At 60.7% G+C, this 19512-nt stretch overlaps 3 protein-coding genes across 3 annotated transcripts; all 3 read right to left on the bottom strand.

The window, feature by feature from the left end:
- Window positions 1–1067: 1067 nt before the first annotated feature.
- Window positions 1068–2637, bottom strand: BAAT (bile acid CoA:amino acid N-acyltransferase). Its single transcript, XM_010564249.1, has 3 exons — window positions 2175–2637; window positions 1828–2030; window positions 1068–1655 (listed from the first exon to the last, which is right to left on the bottom strand). The coding sequence occupies exons 1-3, from the start codon at window positions 2635–2637 to the stop codon at window positions 1068–1070; spliced, it is 1254 nt and encodes a 417-aa protein (XP_010562551.1).
- A 1399-nt stretch (window positions 2638–4036) lies between these two features.
- On the bottom strand, window positions 4037–7014 carry CCDC86 (coiled-coil domain containing 86). Its single transcript, XM_010564248.1, has 4 exons — window positions 6808–7014; window positions 6191–6320; window positions 5435–5509; window positions 4037–4682 (listed from the first exon to the last, which is right to left on the bottom strand). The coding sequence occupies exons 1-4, from the start codon at window positions 7002–7004 to the stop codon at window positions 4563–4565; spliced, it is 522 nt and encodes a 173-aa protein (XP_010562550.1). The 5' UTR covers window positions 7005–7014; the 3' UTR covers window positions 4037–4562.
- A 542-nt stretch (window positions 7015–7556) lies between these two features.
- On the bottom strand, window positions 7557–9656 carry MS4A15 (membrane-spanning 4-domains, subfamily A, member 15). The gene is made up of 5 exons (XM_010564351.1): window positions 9486–9656; window positions 9019–9138; window positions 8024–8179; window positions 7752–7871; window positions 7557–7565 (listed from the first exon to the last, which is right to left on the bottom strand). Exons 1-5 carry the CDS (start codon window positions 9654–9656, stop codon window positions 7557–7559), a joined length of 576 nt encoding a protein of 191 aa, XP_010562653.1.
- Window positions 9657–19512: the final 9856 nt, after the last annotated feature.

The raw sequence follows: 19512 nt of genomic DNA, 5'->3' as shown, positions 1-19512 counted from the left end.
CGGAGGAACCGAAAGTCCTTCGAAGAGCACTTTGTCCCGCGGAAGTGAGATGTCGGGAGAAACCGTTCCTGCAAATAGGGAATCGAGACTGCTGTCCTGAGCTTGGCGTGGGGCCAGGGGTCCCCAGGACACCCCTTATCCTGGCTGTCACCATCCTCTGCTCTGGGGTGCTTCCCGACACCCCACTCTCATGCCCGGCTGGGTGCTGCCCTCACCCTAGAGCAAGGGTGGTCGCGGTCCTGCCAGCTCTGCCATGGGGGGGCCCCAAGCCACGGGATGCTTGTCATCCCTCCGCCAAGGTCCCCGCAGGAAGGCAAACGGGGAGCCAGCTGTGGTCAAGCGATGGGCAGGCACCCAACAAAAAGCCAGAGCTGAGTTTCACCTGCGTCCCAGCATGCGGAGGAAGGACCTTGGTCCCTTTGGGTGGGTGCTGAGCGCAGCGCTTTGTGGGTTCCCTCTGCCTCCCTCTCGAGAAATTTCCCTTCTGGGTCTTATCTTTATGGTAGACTAAACTGAGTCACCCCACACACACCCTCCCCTGTCCCTTGCTGGTGTGACGGTCACAGCCGGCTCCTGCACCATGCCAGGCGTGAATGAGCCCTGATGCCCGTTTGTCATCCTCCATCCCAGCCCAGGTGCCAGCCTCAGCGTTTTTGGGGGTTTCAAACCTTCCTGTCTCATGGGAGCCGCTGTCCTCAGCATTCCCAGGGGAACCCCCCCCCAGCTCCGTGCAGGCACGGGGACTGTGTCAGCTCACGGCACCGAACCCAGGCTCATGGCAAAAGGGCGTGTGGAGCTGGGGGTTTGGCTGTAGCCCCCCAAAAACTTTAACCGCCTCATTAAAGAGAGGTATCAGCTACAGCAACAATCCCCTGAGCCATGGCTGCGCCTACATATGCACTTATATACACACAGGGGTCCTCCCACGTGCTGTCACCAGGACCTGGTGCCCCCCTCCCATGAGTGCAGGCAGGATCAGGCAGCGCCGGCTGGCAGGGTGCATTTTATTGAGTGGGGTGGCAAGCCTGGGGACTGGCTCCTTCCCCCCGCCAGCCTCCCCACAGCCATCACAGCTTCATGGTGGCGGCAGAACCCAGGTGGAGCTCCAAGAATTGAATGATCTCCCGCCATGAGTGTTCCTGGGCCTTGGCGTGGGGTTGGGCTTCACCCCCCCAAGCCACTGGCCGGGGGGTCCCCCGGATGCTGGAGATGCTGCAGAGGGGCGAGCAGGGGGGCTCGATCAAGTGCCCGGCCCCAGGGTAAGAGAGGAGGCGGCAGCTCTCCGGTGGCATCCGTGCCATGGCCAGCTCAGCGAAGAGCTTGCTGTTGAAGCTGCGGTCGGCCTCCCCCACCACGAAGAGGACCTTCCCCCGGACCTTCTCGGCCGGGATGGCCGAGGCACTGTACGCGGGGTCCCGGGGATCGGCGAAGATGGCCGAGTTGTCCAAGGCCCCCATCTCTGTGAAGATCATGCGCTCGGCATAGTAGGGGATGGGGGGCATGCAGAGGTCTTTGTAGACCAGCGGGTTGCCATGGAGGAAGGCTGTGCCGTTGATCCACACCGTGGCCACCACCTGTGGGAGGAAGCTGGCCATGGCCAGGGCCACCTCTGCTCCTTTGGAGATGCCGATGACACCCAGACCGGGGCCTCGCACCTGCAGTGGGGGAAAACAGAGCAAGCTGGCAGCACCGCATGCCGGGACATCACCAGGACGTCCCCAGTCACCAGGACATCCCATTCACTGGGACATGGCTGCTCACCAGGGCATCCCCAGTCACCAGGACGTCCCTGTTTGCAGGGGCCACCCGCCACACTGCAGGGCTCACCTTGGGGTGCCGGAGGAGCAGCTCGGCCGCCTCCTCAAAATACTCCAGGTCGAGCTGGGTCAAGGTGCGGGGCAGGTCGTCGTAGGCGAAAAAGGCCAGCGCCAGCACTGCGAAGCCCCGGCTGGCCAGCAGCCCCGCACGAAACTCAATGAGGCCACCCGCACCCCCAAACAGGTCGATCACCCCTGGGAAGGGTCCTGGTCCTGCGGGCAGCCAGAGAGACCGTCACTGATGGGGGACAGGAGCCGCCAGTGCTATCCCACACCCCAGGGGTCCCAGCTGGTCCCGAGGTGTCCCCAGGGAGCCAAGGCTGGGCAGCCCAGGGTTCCCCGTGCCCCATTTCTCACCGGGTGGCAAGAAGAGGGCTCCACGGACCCTGCCCTCCCGGATGGGCACCCGCTGCATGCCGGGACACACGTACCACCGCTCAGCCACGCAGGAGGCCAGCGGCTGGTCCTGAGGTCCAGTGACCAGGCAGAGGCCGTCAAAGACCTCCAGACGGACAAGGAAGGGGCTGCCGGCCACATCCCGCTTGACCAGCCGTCGGAAGAGGGTGTCGGGCTGCAGGAACCAGAAAAGCCCCATGGGCCAGACGCCGGCATAGCTGCCGCCCAGGGCGGCGTGGCACCCGGGATCCACCTCGCCTGCGCCGTCGGCGCGGAAGAAGGCACGCGCCTGGAAGCATTCGCCCTGCTCATCCATCAGTGATGCCCGCAGGGTGACCAGCTGGGAGGGGGACAGCCCCCGCACCCTCATCTGCACCGGCCGGTCGGCCAGCGAGGACTGCGGCGTCACCGTCACCTCCACCATGGTGCACCTGGGGAACGGAGATAAGCATCACCCCCGAGCATCCCACTCAAGCCCCACGGTCACACCGCCCAGGGAGGGGGCTGCTCGGTGGCCCACCGCGGGCTGGCAGCAGGGGATTGTCCCCAGGGATCCTAACGAGGGGCCACGGGACTTGGCGATCACACCACAGGGTTTGCAGCCCACCCGGTCCCGCTGACATCCCTCCTTTCATGGTCCCCGGCCCCCCTCCCCGGCACCTCCTACCCTCTAAGCCCAAACTTGCCTGCAGCAGCCCCCCCAAACCTGCCCGGCGGCAGGGACACCCACAGACACCTTTTTCTTTTGTCCCCCAGCCCCGGTGCCCCCAGCACGCACCATCCCCTCTCCCTGTCCTCCTCCTCTGCACCTCGGGACCGGACCAGGGTAGGGGGTTGGGGGAGCAGGGACAAGCTGGGGGGCAGAGGCTACAGGCCCCCCAGTCCCATACAAACCCCGTTTTCCCTCTGCACGGCAGGGCGGGCAGGCAGGCTGTGGCAGCACGCCGGAAGCCTGACAAGGTGCTGGTCCCAGTCCAGCCCTGGGAGGAGACGCTGAGTCCGCCCACGTACACCCCACCAGGAAAGCAGGACAGCCCCAAAGCCCTGAAGCCACAGGGATGGGCTCCAAGCCCCCTCTTACCAGGCCTGGGGCGAGGCTGGGCTGGTGGTGTGGCTCTGAGGAGGGAGTGGGTGGGAGAGGAGGGCTCTGCCTGCCCCACGCTCCCTTATATTGCCTCATTAATCATTAATCTGGGAAGCAGCGAGGGCAGAGCCCTACTGCCCGATGACCCAGGCCAGGCTGGCAGCCGCCCCACAGCTCCTGCCAGGTCCCTCACCCTTCGACTGTGGCACCCCTCAACGGGGTCTGCCCTGTGTATGGGTGGGAAACCCCCAATTCCTATTCAGTGGGGGCAACAGGAAGCTCTATCCCCCCCCCCCCCCCCAATTTGGGGTCCCCTGAGCCCCCAGCCTGTGATTAACCCCTCCCCCTGCTTCATTCTGCCTTGGGCAGGGGGGGCACAGGGCCAGCTCCCCCCACAGCCACAAGCTGCTGGGCCCGGGCATCACCATGCCCTCCCCCATCGGGGCTCCCCACTGCAAGCACGGGCTTATCCTCCCTGCAGCCTTGTGTTTGCCCACCCAGCGACACCCTTGGCACCCTCCCAGCCCACCGGTCTGGCTCACAGCAGGCTGAAGACACAGCCCTCAACAGGAACGCAGAAAGGGGCATTTATAGGACAAGAAAAACCAGGAAGGTATAAAGATCTGTGTGGGTTTCCCACTCCAAGCCCCCGCCTGCAAACCCACCCCGCAGCAGTGCTGCCCCCCAGCATCCCCAGAGAAGGGCGACAGGAGGCTGCGCTGCACGGTGCAATCCCCTCCCATCTCCGCAGCGTAGCAAAGATGTGCCCCCTCCCTTTGTGACAGGCACCAGGGCTCATTCCTGGGGGGGGGCAAGACCCCTCTTTGAGGAAGGGGAGCCTCAGGGAGTGAGGGAGCCATGGTGCTCTGCGATCCCAGGAAGGCTGAGGGAGATCTGCCTCAGCAGAGGGAAGGCTCCTGAGCTGGAGCCACCAACCCACCCTGAGCTGTTGGAGGCGAGTCTGGGTCAGTTCCTATTCGTTTTTATAAAGAAAAAGCAGATTTGGGTAGGTGAAGCAGTTCTCCTTCCAGCCCCTGGCTGTCAGCAACACCCCAACTTCACAGGGCAGGGGGGATCCAGAAGCTGGTTCCTGCGGGTCATGGTGCTGTGTAACACACCCCATCTCTGTCCCGCTGTCTGTCCGACACTGAGGGCCCAGGCAGCGACTCCTGCCCACCAAGCCAGGGAAGCACCCCTGGAGAGAAGCAGGAGCCGTAGAAACCTCGGCTGCCTGGGCCGGGCATCGTGGTGCCCCGTTTCCCGTCTCACTCCATGGCTGCTTTGCGCCGCACGGGTGTCTTCTGGAGCAGGGCCAGCGTGTCCCGCTTCTCCACCCGCCGCAGCTGCTTCTTCTTTGCCCGCTTGAGCTTCAGTGGGTTCCGGATCTGGGAAGGGGGAAAGAGGGCTTTCAGGCACAGAGACCGCACTGGGGGGAGCCAGGTGAGATGGGCACGGCAGGATTCCCAGCCTCCCACCCCTGCAGCATGGCCAGCACAGCCCACACCGGAGTCAGGCCCCTCCGCACGGAGCTGTGAGATGAGATCTTCTTCCTCTTGCTGCCAAACCAGCAGACATAGCAATGACCAGAGTCTGGCTCCTGATCAGATTTATCCTAAAACTCCTTCCTGGGAACATCTCCAAGTTGCTGCAGCTCTTTTGTTGGAGGGGACAGCCAATAATCCCATCCTCACCACCACCACGTGGTTGTGCAGATCTTCACCACAGCCACCCTGAGTTCCCAGGTCTCTTCCAGATAGAAAAGCTACGCCTTCCCCATATGAAAGCACAGCATGCTTGGATCCCCATCAGTGCTGTGTTTCCCTTGCTCTATCACTCCGTGTGCCGGCCATCCCCGGGGCAGCCTCAGTTCTGGTTTTCTCAAGCTTGAAAGAGAAGCTGTCCCTCACCCCACCCTGCAGGACATCAGCTGCCAGCTCAGCAGAAGAGTCACCCTCCTGCTGTAGCTGGGTTTGGTTGGATTTCCCCAGTCCTCCCAGTGCTGCTCACAGTATCCTTCAAAGGAGGAGCCAAGGAAAGGAACTGGAACAAACTGGAGCCCAGTACCCAGGGTGTGGAGGCCGCTGGGTCTGCCAGGCCACCGCAGTGCCCCCCAACCAGGAGCGGGGCTGCAACTCACCACTTGCACAATCTCCGCCTTCCGCTCATTCTCCAGGCGCCGCTTCAGGTTCTCCTCCCGCCGCCGCTTCTTCTCCTGCGGGAGCAGCACCAAAATGTTCCTGTGCGTCCCTCCCTACCTCCCTCTGGGCTTAAACCTAAACTAGCATCAACCTGTAGCTGATGCCAACACCAGTCAGAGCGCTGCACGGCTATGGCAGCACAAGCGACACCTGCCCAAGCATGAAATCTGCTGCACGAAGTCAAACCAGCAGCACTTTTTCCCCCCGCTGGCACGAGCCTTGAACTGACTGAGCGAGTTTATTCCAAGTCAGTGACTTGCAGCATGTGACTATTGCAGCCTGGATTTGGCACGACGGCAGGGAATTCACTGTCCCGGCTACCCATGAGAAGGGCAGCCAGTGCTATTTGTGCTCACTGTGGGGCAGGCAACCCACAGGGCTTTGCCAGAATAACGCCACGGCCCCGAAGCCTGGGATGAGGGCAGAGACACGGGGTTGCGTATGGAAAGAGGTGGAAAGTCTCTGGTCACGGCCTGACTCTGCAACACGTCCCTCAGCTCGCCCTAGCAAAGGGAGCGGGTAGCTTCAGCCTAGGGGTGGGACAGCAGAGGCCCCGGCTGCCCGGCAAACCTGCCCCATGGGGTGCCAGTGTCACGAGCATGGTCACTGCCCCATGGAGACAGCAGGCACAGAGAGGCTGGGCGATGCTACCTGCAGGGTCTTGAGCTCAAGGCCCAGCTTCCGAGCCCCATTACCTCTCGCTCTCTCTGCTTCCCCTCCTGCAGCTGCCGTGCCAGGTCCCGGACGAGCTTCCTTTCCTGCCGCTCCTTCATCTTCCGTGCCCAAGAGGTGCGAAGGGCCTTGTCCTGGATCATGTGTGAGAACCTGAGCAGGCAAATGAGCCATGTCAGCAGCTGGAGGAGGCAGAGCTGAGCTCCCTGTGGCTCACAGAAACCCTACACGGCCTTGCCCACTCTGGGTCCTCTCCAGAAACTTCTCAGGCCAGAACTGTGTCAAACCCTCCCAGCTCAGAGCCTCCCACGGCAGCCTCGGCCCCTCGACAACCCCTCCCAACCCTTCCCTCAGCTCAGGACTCCCCCAAAGCAGCCTTGTCCCCTCCTAAAGTCTACAGACCGCTCCGGAATCCCCCTTACGAACCACCTCCATGACCCCATCAAAGCAGCCCTGCCCGCCCCACATCCCCTCCCGGCCCAACCCACCCCCAAAACAGCCCTGCCCCCTCCCAGAGCCTCCCTCCGAGCTCAAAAACCCCCCAAACAGCCCTACCTCCACCAGAGGCCCCCCCAAAGCGCTCCCCCCGAGCCTGCAGGCCCCCCTCCCAGAGGCCTGACCCCCTCCTCCCCGCGCCCACCTCTTCTTGCCGGGGTCCTTCCACACCCGCCCCGATTTGGGCCTGCCCCGCGGGATCACTACCGCCGCCGCCGCCGCCTCCTTTCGCTTCTTAGCGGCTTTCCGACGCCGCCGGGCCGGGGTCGGGACCGGGGCCGCCCCGTTGGACTCCTCAGGGCCCGGACCCAAGGCCGGGGCCGCCCTGCACTCCCCTTCCATTTCTCCACGCTGCCCCTTCCCGGACGGCGCCGGGCGATGACGTCAGAGGCGCGCCGCGCCGCCGTACGCATGCGCAGAATGGAAGAGAGGCGACGCTGAGCCCCCGACCGCCATTTTAGTGTCGGGCAACTCCTCCCGCTTTCCCAACGGCGCCGGGCGGAGGGCCGCCATGTTTGTACCGGGCAGGGAGAGTCTAGGGTTGCCCGTCATCCCGTGGTGGCGGCGGTCAGTGCCCGGTGCCCTTCACCCACCCCCAGTTCCACCCGGTGAGGCCCCACACCCCCCCCCCGAGCGAGTCCCGGAGAAATGCGTGGCCTGGGCCGGGGGGAGAGACCTTTATTGGGGGCCAAACACGCAGAGGGGAGAGGCCTCCTTCCCGGGGCCAGGCCCAGGCCTGGGGCCGGGGCTCCGAGGGCTCTCGGGCTCCGGTCAGCTCCACCGTCAGGGACCAGGGAGGTCTCCCCCCGCCCTCCCCGGGCTCTGGCACCTCGGCTGCAGCAGGGCTGGGGCGTGCGGCAGTTCTTAACTGGACAGTTGGGGGCTTGGTCATGGCTACGGCGCCTGGGAGAGGGGAAAAAAGGGGAAATCCAGCTTTTAGGGTCACGTAGAGAAACCCCTGTGGGTTACCAGCTCGGTGTGTCACCTCAGAGGAAAGAAGGGGGTGGGTAATGCTGTCCCACTCCTCCGAAATGCAGGAGCCAGCACCCCAGGGCTCTGGGCTGTGACGGGGCCCCGGCGTCCCCTCACCATGGGCATGTAGTTGTGCTGCCTGATGGCATTGTAGCCAAAGGCCAGGGCCGCCACCGCCACGCAGAACTCCAGGAGGCTGAAGATGACGAACATGGAATCCAACCCGTTGGTCAGGATCTGCGAGGAGGAGAGCAGAAGGGTCCTGCAGGTCCCGCTCGCTGGCAGGACCCCTTGTCCCCCTCTTCTGCCTGGCAATCGCCCTGTTTGCTTGTGCCGCGCAGCAGTGGGAGGCTCGGACCCACCGCCTGAGCAGGACCAGGAGGCTTTACCTTGTTATCAGCGTTGAAGCACCACTCAGCTTTCAGCTGGTACGGCATGTTGGTCTCGCAGCCAGGGGCATCGTGAGTGATGGCCGTGGTGTGGACAAGAGTGGCCACCAGTGTGCTCAGGATGACCCCCATGTTGACAACGCAGCAGGTCTTCACCTGTGTGGGTCACCTCACATCAGCAGCTCTGTCCCTTCTGCTCCCGCCAAGAGCACAGGAGCTGTGTGGGTGGCAGCATGATGCCCATCCTGCCAGAGACCCCCCACAAGGTGCCACAGAGCCCGGGGAGAGGCTGCCTGGGGCTTTTGGTTTGAGCTGTCTGAGCAGGGATGCCTCCAATCTGGATTATTCAACTCAGATCAGATATGCTGCTGGAAAAGCCACCCAGGGCAGCCACCCTCTGTGACGCCTTTTGTCCCCATCATCCGAGAGTGACTCCACCAGGCCCCAAGCATCTTGTGGAAGCCCTGAATCATGAAGGATTGCCCACCCTCTGCTTGAGAGGGAGAGAGCTGGGCACCTCCTGAGGGTGAGACAGGCCTGAGGTGCCTCGCTGTAGACCCTGCAGGGTGAATCCAGGCTGCGGAAGGGTCCCACGAGCCGCTGGAAGGAACAGAAGTCACAGAAGCAACAGGAGATGCTTTGCCCCTCCCAGCCTGGCTGCAGGGGACCTCCTTACCAGCAAGATGTTATCTCTTTTTTCACTTTCCACCAGCAGAGAGCCTGAGACCAGGAGCTGCTCAGAAAACAGAGGAAGGAGGGCGTCAGCAGCAAGGCACCCCTCCCTGTCACCCATCCCGAACATCCTGGTGCCCCTCTGGCTGCAAATCCGTGTTTGGCGCTGCACGCACACCCCCTCCATCCCCAGAGGGGACAGCCAGAAGATGTGGGTGTAAGAGGAGGCCCTAGTGACAAGGAAATCTGATCCACGATCTGCCAAGATCCCCCTGTCCTCATCGGACAGTGAAGAGGTGAAGGCCAAGTATGTCCCTGCTTACCAGGAGCCCGAGCCAGAAGAGGACCCCGCTGGCCACAGGGAGGGAAGGTTTCCTGTACTCTGACACCGTCAGGATGATCCCAAAGCAGACATGAATGATCCCAGTGAAGATGTGGATGGTCTGGGGAAGGACAGGGGAGAAGGATCCCCCCGGTCACTCTTGACTCAAAGCACTGCCTGTCTGCCAGCACCAGCAAAGGATGGATATCACTGTTGCTGTATAGCTGCGTTCCACCCTGATCCCACTGTCACACCACGTCTTGACTGCACCCTGCGGTGCTGAGAAGGGACTCGGGATTGCTGGGTGTGTGGGCACTTGGCGCAGCAGCGTGAGCCGGCAAAGGGAGCTGGTTTCAAATGTCACCTCTGCCCCAGCCAAGGAGAACCTCAAGCAGGACAGTCCCTGGGGATACTTAGTCCCCGCTTTGCCCCTGTGGTGCCGCATCACCCCAGAATGCCATCTCTCACCCCCAGCGCCTTGGGCTGAGCCCTTCTGAAGCCTCTGACTTGAAATGACAACGTGGCGGATGCAGGCAGCGTGGAGCTGGAGGCCAGCTGGGCCGCTCGGGGGTCTGTGGCTGGGATGACCTCCGTGATGATCCTCATGCCTCCGGACTCAGTCACCGTGGTGGCTGCCATCGCCTGTGGGCAGAGTGGGGCTGAGGAGCCGGGGCAGGTGGGGAAGTTGAAGGACCAGGCCAGCTCCCACCCTGCTGGGGACCAGCACATGGAACGTGTCCACATGAGCGGTGACACGAGAAGCACTGACATCCTCTTACAAGGATGTCCCACACCCCATCCTGCACCCCACACCTCACCCCCCCACCCAGGTACCTCCTTCAGCCTGGGCTTGCCCTCCTCCTCCTCTCCACAGCCACCGTTAGCGGTCCCTTCGCTGTTTGAAGCTCTCTGGGAGGTGGTGGTCAGGCAGGGACGCGATCCTGCTGCCCTTTGCTCCCTGCAGGAAGTTTGTTCATGGAAATGTTGTCAGGCCCCTCTTGCTCAATGAAGTGGCTTTGCCAATGGAGGGGAGAGAGGCTGGCAAAAACCCTGCACACATCCGCCTGTGCACACGAGGTGGAGGGAGAGGGAGGCAGGGAGAGGGGCTTTGCAAGCCCGAGGTGGTCACCCCCTCCGAGGGCTTCGCTGCAGCCTGGGGAAAGGGTTGGATGCTTGTCCCTTGGGGTGTTCCAAGGAGGAGACCCCCCTGCCCAGTCCTGGGTGAGTCATCTCCTTCCCCAGTTGCAGACGCTTTGCTTGGGCATCATCTCTGCAATTAGCTATGTGCCAGCCGTGGCAGAGTCCTAATGAGGTACTGGGAGGTTCATTTGGCTACCCTCGTTAGGGCCACTACGAGACAGCCAGCCCTGGCAGTTTCTCTTACAAGAAAAAAAAAAGGAGTGAAACAGGACATGGCACAAACACTATAAACCCCATTAGTTTATAAAGATCCCAAGGAAGCTCCTTTATTGCTTTTTTATTTTCTTTGGGATTCTCCTTCCTTCATGAGCGCCTCGACCCTGTGGGTCTGTCCCTGGTGAGGACAGCCCACCCACAGGAGCGAGCCAGGGGGGCGGCAGCACGGCGTGCGGTGCCGGACGGCTCCGGCACGGGCCCGGTGGGAGCTAAAGGAAAGGAGATGTGGTTGTTTCCGATAGGAAATGAGAGCTCAGCCTGGGAACGGAGCCACCGCACATGGCGAGGAGCTCCCGAGGGGCAAGCTCGGAGGCCCCTTCCTCCCTCTGCCGGCCACCGGTCTCCAGTTCTGCCAGAAAACAGCTATTTCCTTCGTGGCCGCCATCCCCCATCTGCTCGCCAGGAGGGCTGGGGTCCTCCACGCTGGCCTGCGAGGACCCCCCAGGTTTCCTGGACGTTTGATGGGTGCGGGGTAGGATGCTGTGGGGTACGACACTGGGTGCTAGTCCTGTCCCCTCTCGTCCTCATCCTCCCCTGTGCTCAGTAAAGTCTCCAGCACTGGACGCTGCAGAGAGCTCCAGTTCTGGGACTGCACAGGGGAACAAAGTCCCCCATTCCCAGCGGGGCTGCTCTGCAGGAGAAGGGAAAAAGGGACAAACAGGACGAGGTTTGACTCGACCTCCACCCATGAGACCAGACATGGGAGCTGGTTTGGGGAGCAGGCAGGAGGGTGCAGGGCTGGTGGACATGGCTCTGGGACTTCACTTGGGCTTTTTTTCCTCTTTTGGAGGCTGCAAATGCCTGACCGCTGCCCAGGGCTTTACCAGAGCTATTTCTTGGTGGAATAGGAATATTTAGGTACAGGGTTCTGGCATCTCTGGCTGCAGGCAGCTAGGGCTGGCTTCACACCACGTTGGCAGCCACGGGCATCGCCAGCATTAGGGACCCCAACACCCCTGTCCCTGCTTGAGCCTCTCACCACAGACCCAGGAAAGGCCAGGACCCTCCACAGCCTGCTTCCAGCTGAGGATTTTAGGAGCAGGTGGAGCAACTTTTGGAAGTGCCTTTTCCTTTCCTTTGGCCCTAGAGGGAGCTGAGACGCCTAGTTTGGAGGCACACTGCTTCCAGAGCTTGGCAGAGGCTTCCAGCGCTGGGGTGCGAATCCCCAGCGAGGGGTGAGCAGCAGCAAGCATTCCCCCCCCATCCTGGGCTGCCCTGGGAGAAATCAGGGGATCGGTTGTACCAAAGCTGGGCACAGGCTGTAGGTCACGGAAAGCGGCCATGTCTCGGTGTCTCCCAGGTGAGCAGAGGCACCAGCAGCACGGCCACGTCCTTGGCTCTTGAGTTTGCAGAGATGCTGGAGTGAAGCTGTCTGGCCATGTAACCCCACAGACCCTATGTTTCTCCAGGGACTTTTCCAAAGGCTTGCTCTGCATCCCTGCTGTGCAGGCTGGAAACCAGGGGACTGACCAGCAGCTGACTGGGGTGTTGGCCATGAGCCTGGGAGCAGGATGGCACTGCAGAGGAGGGAGCAGGACGTCAGGCAAGCCTCAGCAGCCGAGCTGGGGCTGCGGGGTCTCAGCTCTGCCCTGTCCCATTTTGGGTCCTTGCAGCCAGACCATTTCCCAAGCTCCTTGTCTGTTGGCTGACAAGAGGGAATACAGTTGGTCTGTGCCCTCCCAGTCCTCCTATGCTCTGAGGAATGGAAGGATTTTCGGCACAGCTGCAGGAGTTGTTGGACTGGTAAACCTGCAGCGCTGCTGAGCACTGGCCCCAGAAGATTTGCCTATAGGTGGGGGGCACTCCCACCAAACCAGCCTAAATCAGGTCTCAGAAAAGAGCTGGTAGGACAGTCCTGGCCAGCAAGGAGCAGCGAGTAAATCACATCTCCACCCCGGCACCTGCCTGGACTCACTCTGCCTCCGGGCAGGCAGCAGGAGGAGAGGACAGGGGGCTTGCCGGGCAGCACTGCAGCCCACCTGCATCCCCCATCCCACGGTGGAAAATATCAGGCGGAGAAAAGCTGCTGCTGACAGCACCAGGCGCTCGCAGCCCTTGCGTGCTGGGGAGGAGCTGCCGATGGCGTTCCTCCATCCTGCAGCCCCTGCGGGGGAGCGAGGTCTTGGCCTTGTAAAGGGCTGCAACTGGCGGCACAGCTTTCCAGGAAAAACACAGAGATGGATAAGATTCAGCCACGCCTGTTCATCGCACTCCCGATGCCTCTTAGACTTTAATTTCTGCTGGTAACTCATCAGCGTGTCTCTCCAGAGGGAGAGCCTCTCTCGACACCCCAATGATAACAAATCCTGTGCTGGCTGGGATCTTGTTCCAGCCCCGGCAGCACCCAAGGGGTAAGGAACACTTTAGCACCCGTGGAAATGCTGGGATCCCCTCTTTAGCCTTTATACAGGCAGGGTGTCCTCCAGCATTAGCAACGGCTTGTGTTCCCAGCTGAAACTGCCTGCTATGGTGGATTTCCTCCCAAATCCGCCTTTTCAGATTCCTAAAGCATTCCTGAAGTTTCAGCCTTTCAGCCAGAAACAGCCGTGACTGCCCTCAACCCGACAGCCAGGCTTGGTGAAGTGGCTGAGCAAAACCCCTTTCCGTGCGAGGTATCCGTGGAGAAAGCGCTTTTCCCTTTCTAAATAAAGCCAGGTCCAGCTGGGGATGGCAGGAGCCCAAGGTAGGATGTTACGATTTATTTTGGAAACAGATGCCAGAGGAGGTGAAGCTTTTTAGCGTCTGGCTGAGCAGATGCGGGGAAGTGGCAAGCCCGGTCGGTGGAGCCTTCCAGCCCTTTATTTACAGGAATTTCTGGCTTTGCTGATATATACAACGCGTTCCTTGGATTTTAATTTTTTTTTTTTTCAGTATTTTGGTCAAGTTTTGCTCTCCTGACAGCTGGAAATCTTTTCTTTGCTGATTATTCTTCCTTTTAAATCTCCAGGAGCCGCTCACGCACGGGTTGAGTGCTGGTGCCGGGCGAGATGACTGCCCCACGAGCGTGGCTTTCGGCACAGCTGGAGGAGTGCAGACACACCTGGTCTGGTGGCTAGGGACTCCCACATCGATGGCTTCGGTACAACGGTCCGGTGTCCCTTAGGATGTGAAGGGACAGGTGGGGGAAGCCTGGCTGGGTGCTCAGGCTCCGGGGGGTTCAGCGAGAGCCCCCCCCCCCCCCCCCCCCCCCCCCCCAGCATCCCCTCCCACCAGCGCAGGACAAGTTTACGAGCCTGGTGGAACCGAAAGTCCTTTTCCAACCCAAAAAGCTCCTGCTTTTTTCCAAAGAAAATAGATTGCGATGGAGAAATGCTTTTCACAGAAAGTTGCTGCTTCCTGTGAAAAACTTTATATCCCCATTAAAATACCAAATGTCAACATTTTGCTTTGCCTCCAAATGTTTCTAGTTCTCACAGGGCTGTTATGATACTAGTTCCAGAATGAGAAAGCCACATTTTCTGGGACAGGTTTCAAGTTTTCTCAAAAAAAATGCAGCTGGCTTTTATCTGTACCGTGTTCCCTGGGAGGCATAGCAGTCCCTGGGTGGTGATGATGCCAACCCTTATATTTTCACTGCAGACAAACACACTGGTCTGTAATCCCAAGATCATGGTCTGTGTTGTCCCCACTCTTGTGTCCCAAAAACCCATGGAAGGAGCCTCCTCTGAGGGTGTTAAACACTGAGGTACCCATCCCGGCTTAGGAAATCTGGAGCTGAGAGCAGGCAGAGGCAGGCAAGGAGGCTGGGGGAGCATCACTGCCTGCTGGGGTGGTCCTTTACCTTTTTCGTGGCACACGGCTGGTCGAGGTGGCTGCTCCAGCGCTGGTGGGAATAGCTGTGGCGGGACATTTCTTCTCTTTGGCACCCTAGAGACTTCAGCTGCCCCAAGGAAACGCAACAGAGAGGGAAATGCATTGTGAGAAGGGAGCTCAAACCGCAACCAGAGACAATCTTTCAAGGCAGGGACTGCACCACGGAAAACCCCTCGAAGAAGGGGTTGTCACATGTGGCACTGGCAGAGCCAGCGTCTGTTCCAACTCTCCGTGAAACCCCCACCGAACCACCCTAAAGGTTTTTGGACAGGAGTGCGTTGGGGGGAGTGGGGTTGTGCTGTCATTTGGGGTGCAGCGGCATCGCTTCTAAAGCCTGTCCCAGATGCGTCCATCATCGCCTTCCCGCCACGCTCCAGCTTTTGATCGGTTCACTCCCAGTAAAACTCCTGATGCTGCAGAAAAGCTCCAGCACGTCTCCAAGGCTTCACTGACACATCATGGGGTTTCCCAGGGTAAGGAAGCTCTGCCCTGAGAAGGTCCCTCCTGCCTCACCCTGCGCTCACCCTTACCCCCAGCATGCCCGGTTCCCCTTTTAGGGGGGTGACCGACACCAGCAAGCCCCCTGCACAGCCCTGGCATCCCCCGGAGGGGGTGTGGAGGGCAGGGGGGAAGGTGACATAAGGGTCTCCGGGCACCTTCCCCAGCACTGCTGCGGCATCCCAGGCACTGCAAAGGAGAGCACCATCCCCTGCATCTGGCACAGGGGCGATGCATTGGTGCTCCTCAGCAGATTGCGTCCCCCCCTCTTCAGCTCCACATCTCCCCATTTCCCTCATCTGGGGGTGCAGAGACCCCTCCTGCAGCCCAGCTCAGCCCGCTGCTACACATCGCATGAAGACCAAGAACCACTGCGCGCTCTCCCAGCTCTCCTTTCCAGCTATCCTCTCCAACCTGGAGACGCCTTGCCCACTCAGCCCCCCCTAGGCATTCTCCTTGCCCTTTCCCAGACCACCCCCCTGGGGCTCCAACATCCTTCTGAGATGCAGGACCCAAACCTGGTGTTTGGGGTGCAGGTACTCCCCAGCTTTACCCAGGGATGTAAAGCAGCCCCGTTCCACCAGCGGTTCCTCTTGCCCCAAATCACTGGCATTTCATGTGCCCCCAAGATCCCTGCCCAACACGGAGCCCCCCCTTTCCTCTGCCACCCCACGCCTTGTCCCTCGCATCTCCCCAGGGACCATTTCCCTCTAAGGGGGGGCTGCCGAGAGATGCCCCATGGTCCTTCAGCCCGCGCCCACCCTCAGGAGCAGGCAGGGGAGCAGGTACACACGGGAGGTCAGCCCTGTGCCCGTTGAGGGGGGGCCGGTGTGGGTGTCTCCCCAAGGAACATCCACAGTTCCCAGATGTGGTTGAAGAGAGCCAGAGCTTTCCAAGCAGTGCCGGTGACACCGGGCAAGAGGGGCTCGTCCCGTGCTCCCCACCTCCACCTCGGGGACGGTTGCAGCTCTGGCAGATGCCATAAACAAGAGTTGATCCAAGACGCCCAATGCCGAGCCCGGCATGAGCCAGGGCCAGGGACTTCCCCTGGTCCGGAGAAGCTGATGGACACCACTGGACATGGAGGTCTTCCCACCCCTCAAGCCCCCCCAGTCCTCCACCACCCTCCCCATCACGGTAAAGAGGTGGCACTGGGATGCATGGCCTCTCCCCCACTGGCCATGGGACACCCATCACGCCATCCTTCGGGGTATCCGGCTCCCCACAGGCCCCATCTTCGCCAGCACGGGATGGTGGCTGCCAGCCTTTGCCCCAGCGTTTCTCCTGCCCGCGTTGCCACCTTTTTTATGGCCCTTTGGTCGCCGCCACCTTTCCAGCACCGTGTGTCCCCAAGTGGGTCCCTCTCCATCACCCCACCGGGTCCCCAGACCCTCTCTGGTCCCTGCCACCCGCTGTCCCCAGCCCTGAGAGGTACCCACTCCTCCCTAGGAGGTTCCAGGTCTGCCAATGTGTAGAAATACACATATAGAACAGTAACACATTTCCCCAGAGCCTTAAAACACCTATTCCTGTATTTCCAGTGAAAGCTGCACCTAAACACAACGAAGCGGCAGAAAACCTCAAAAGCCCATGGAAAGATAATCTGAGTTTAAAGATTGAGGCGCTGCAGGTTACTGCCGTGCTAATGCCCGATTTCACGGGAAGGGGCATTTTGCAGTTGGCAACGGCAGCAAGGGGCTGGCCCCGACCCAGCAGCGGCTCGGCATGTGGCAGTGGGATGCTCTGGGGAAAAAACAGCCTGATGCTGGTAGAGGATGAGCAAGGAGGGAACCACCATGCTGGGCAAAGAGAGAGGGACCTGCCAGCCCGTTTTGGGGGGGCATCAGAGCTTTGTGGTGGCCCCCCTGGGGCTGGAGAACCTCCCCGGTTGCTGTGGGAAAGGAGGTACGGGAGGCTCCGGAGCCACATGTGAGGAGCCAGAGCCGTAATGGGCCATGAAAGCGGGGTGAGCAGAGAAAGCCTGTTCATCCCGCTCCCCCAATCTCTGGGGCTTTTTCTACTGAACCGGCTCATTATTTTTTCAGAGCTGGGAACAGAAATAACTGACAGCGAGTGAATAATCCATGAGGCTTTGGCTGAGCAGCATGAGCATTGTCAGGGCGGGGGGCAGCTGTTAAAACAAGAAAGAAAACATTTAACTCAAGCCAAAACTAAGGAGATGGTTCAAACAGGCACTCCCTGACCTTGCTCTGGGGCTGGAGGCAAGGTTTGAGGACAGACACTGTCCCCAAAGCGTGGGGGGGGATGCCCCAGGGAGCAAGCACAGGCAGACATCTCCCCCCGCTTAGAGCATCAACAACTCAGAGTGCTCCCACCCCTCTGAAAATCAGCACCAGGCTCTCCATCCTCACCTCCAGCCCAAGCTCTCCATAAGCTCAGGCTGCTCCTTAAATAACCTGCCTCCACCAACACGCCCTGCCAGATGCTCACCGCCACCCTTACTCCTCATTAGGTTCTCAAGCATCCCCACCACCGCAGGGTGCTTAAGGATGGAAGTCAGTAACGAGCTCGTCAGGAGCCAGCAACCCTCTCTGCTGGTTAAAAATGGGCCAAGAGCCCTTTGGTCTCAAGTCCTGCCCCCAAGATGGGTGATTTTTGAGGGACTGCAGCACAGGTGAGATTCAGAAGCACTCACCAGGTCCCTCAGCTCCATTCCCATCACAGCAGATTGCCCAGCCACATTTGCAGCCTCATGGGAACAGGGTGCACTTGCCACCAGTGTCACCGCAAGGAGCAGCCCAGGGGCAGATCCTCCGCTGGTGTAAAAACCCAGAGCTGCTGCCATCACCATCATTGCCGCTGGCTGACCAGCTGCTCCAGCAGCACTAAATATAGCGAGCCATGCTGCTGTGTATATAAGGGGAAGGGATTTAGGGGGGCAGTTTTTCTTAGCAGAGGAGCAGGTACCAGGGGACCATGGCATCTCACTATCTCCAGTGGGACCAGATGAGGGTGATGGGCACAGGAGACCTCTGAAACCGGCAGGATGAGCCCCTTGCCTGATAGGCAGCAGCTCCGACGCTGAGAAATCCCCAAAAGAAGGAGACACAGGCCCAGACAGAGCATTTATTTTAGAGATAAAATAAAGCCAACGGGGTACGAGCAGAGGTAGATGGTCTGGCTACCCGCATGGCTCCCGGCATACGTCGGGGTCTCTATAAACTGCCTGCTATGTGGCCACCAGACCTCAAGGAGGTCCTGAGCCCCAATGTGAATGAAGTCCAGCAACCAACTGGGCATTTATGGGCAGAAACAGCCCCTGAAGCCCCAAGATACTCCCCCCAACCCTGAGAAGTCCCTTCTCCAAAGCAGTCAGCAGGCAAAGAGCCCCTCTTTGAGACCTAGCGCAGGGGCAGGAGAGGGGCAGGGAAAGGGGAAATTCAGGGTGCTCACTGGCTTTCGGTGGGGGGGGAGAGGGGTCCCAGCCTGCAGCATGGCAGGAGGAGGATGCCATGGCTCTGGGAGCCGGCTGGGGAGTTTTGGGAGCGTGGAGGCACAACCCCCCACCAACTTCACTAGACTTCTTTGCAAAGCAACCCAAGAGCTGCTGCTTCTGGGGGAGAACAGGACTCAGGGTAGCCCCTCAGCACCCACCGCCCTGTGTGGTCTGCAGGGGCTCCAGCCTCTCCTTTGCCCCCCAGTGCCCACCCATGCCTGGAGCAGTGCTCGGTGCAGCGAGGCGGAGGTGCTGGGGTGCTCCCCGGGGACAGGGGTGACATGCTTTCCCAAGGAGGGGTTGGCGGGGGGAGGCACCGGCAGCAGCAGGAGGAGGTCTGTCATGCAGGCAGGGGTCGGACACTGCTCCTGGGAGCTGGTCCGGCCCCAGCTCCGCTTCTAGCTGGGCTGCTCTTTGGGGTCGTAGATCACCTCGCTGTAGCTGGGCGGCTGGGGCACATCAGCCAGCGGCACAGCCAGGTCCACCTGCGTGGTGCTGGGCACGATCAGCATGGCCTAGGGGAGAGAAGGAGGGGGGATGACAGTGCTGGGGGTCTGTCCAGGGCTCTCCCCTGCTGCCCTTTGCCCCCCCGCCCCGTGCCCTACCTCGTTAGAACTGAGACGGGTGGCCCGGCACCAGAAATTGGCAGTGGCCACAGCGATGCAGAACTCCAGGATGGTGAAGATGAGCAGCACGACAGAAATCCCATTCCCTGCGAGCTCCAGGATGGAGAAAGCCCCCATCAGCAGTGCCCAGGAGGAAGAAATCTGGGCTCAGCCCCACAGGGTAGACCCCACATTTTGGGACTCTCCTCCTCCATCTCCTACCAACCCTAAGCACTGCAGCCCCAGTTCCCCAGATGCCAAGGTCTCACTCGGAGCCCTCCGCCTCGCCACTTTTATGGCTTGCGGAGAGAAACGGGTACTTCTAGGGTGTGAGTCATCTCCCAAGGTATCAGCCTAAAATAGATCAGGTGCATGGCACCATGCCGGCAGACGGCCCCGCAGTCGGGGTGCTGCCAGCCATGGGCTCCCCAGTCCCCGCTTCCCAACAGTGATGGGGCTGAACCCCACAGAAAAGCCTGGCAAAGCCCCCCCCCACCTCCCCAGGAAGGGCTCAGGCAGCATCCAGGGGGGATGGAGAAGGCGACAGGGGAAGTTCCCAAAAGGCTTAGCCTTGTCTGGGCAGGCTCAGCAAGCCCTGGGCACCGCTGCTCCGAAAAGGGGGGCCGGCCGTGCCCCCACTTACCAGGACAAGATAGTTGTAGTAGTTGAAGCTGGAGCGGTAGAGCCCATTCAGGTTGAGGTCTAC

The sequence above is a fragment of the Haliaeetus leucocephalus genome, unplaced genomic scaffold (assembly GCF_000737465.1).
Source record: "Haliaeetus leucocephalus isolate CR32 unplaced genomic scaffold, Haliaeetus_leucocephalus-4.0 Scaffold177, whole genome shotgun sequence".
NCBI lineage: Eukaryota > Metazoa > Chordata > Aves > Accipitriformes > Accipitridae > Haliaeetus > Haliaeetus leucocephalus.
This window is presented reverse-complemented; position numbering and strand designations above follow the sequence as displayed.

Coding starts and splice junctions, on each gene's coding strand:
- BAAT (XM_010564249.1), bottom strand. CDS start 2,637: ATGGTGGAGGTGACGGTGACGCCGCAGTCCTCGCTGGCCGACCGGCCG. Junction 2,031..2,174: donor AGCCCTCTTCTTGCCACCCG/GTGAGAAATGGG, acceptor GGCTGCCCGCAG/GACCAGGACCCTTCCCAGGG. Junction 1,656..1,827: donor TGCTCCTCCGGCACCCCAAG/GTGAGCCCTGCA, acceptor CCCCCACTGCAG/GTGCGAGGCCCCGGTCTGGG.
- CCDC86 (XM_010564248.1), bottom strand. CDS start 7,004: ATGGAAGGGGAGTGCAGGGCGGCCCCGGCCTTGGGTCCGGGCCCTGAG. Junction 6,321..6,807: donor AAGGACCCCGGCAAGAAGAG/GTGGGCGCGGGG, acceptor TTGCCTGCTCAG/GTTCTCACACATGATCCAGG. Junction 4,683..5,434: donor AGGCGGAGATTGTGCAAGTG/GTGAGTTGCAGC, acceptor CCCCCTTCCCAG/ATCCGGAACCCACTGAAGCT.
- MS4A15 (XM_010564351.1), bottom strand. CDS start 9,656: ATGGCAGCCACCACGGTGACTGAGTCCGGAGGCATGAGGATCATCACG. Junction 9,139..9,485: donor CTCAGCCCAAGGCGCTGGGG/GTGAGAGATGGC, acceptor GTCCTTCCCCAG/ACCATCCACATCTTCACTGG. Junction 8,180..9,018: donor TCTTCTGGCTCGGGCTCCTG/GTAAGCAGGGAC, acceptor TGACCCACACAG/GTGAAGACCTGCTGCGTTGT.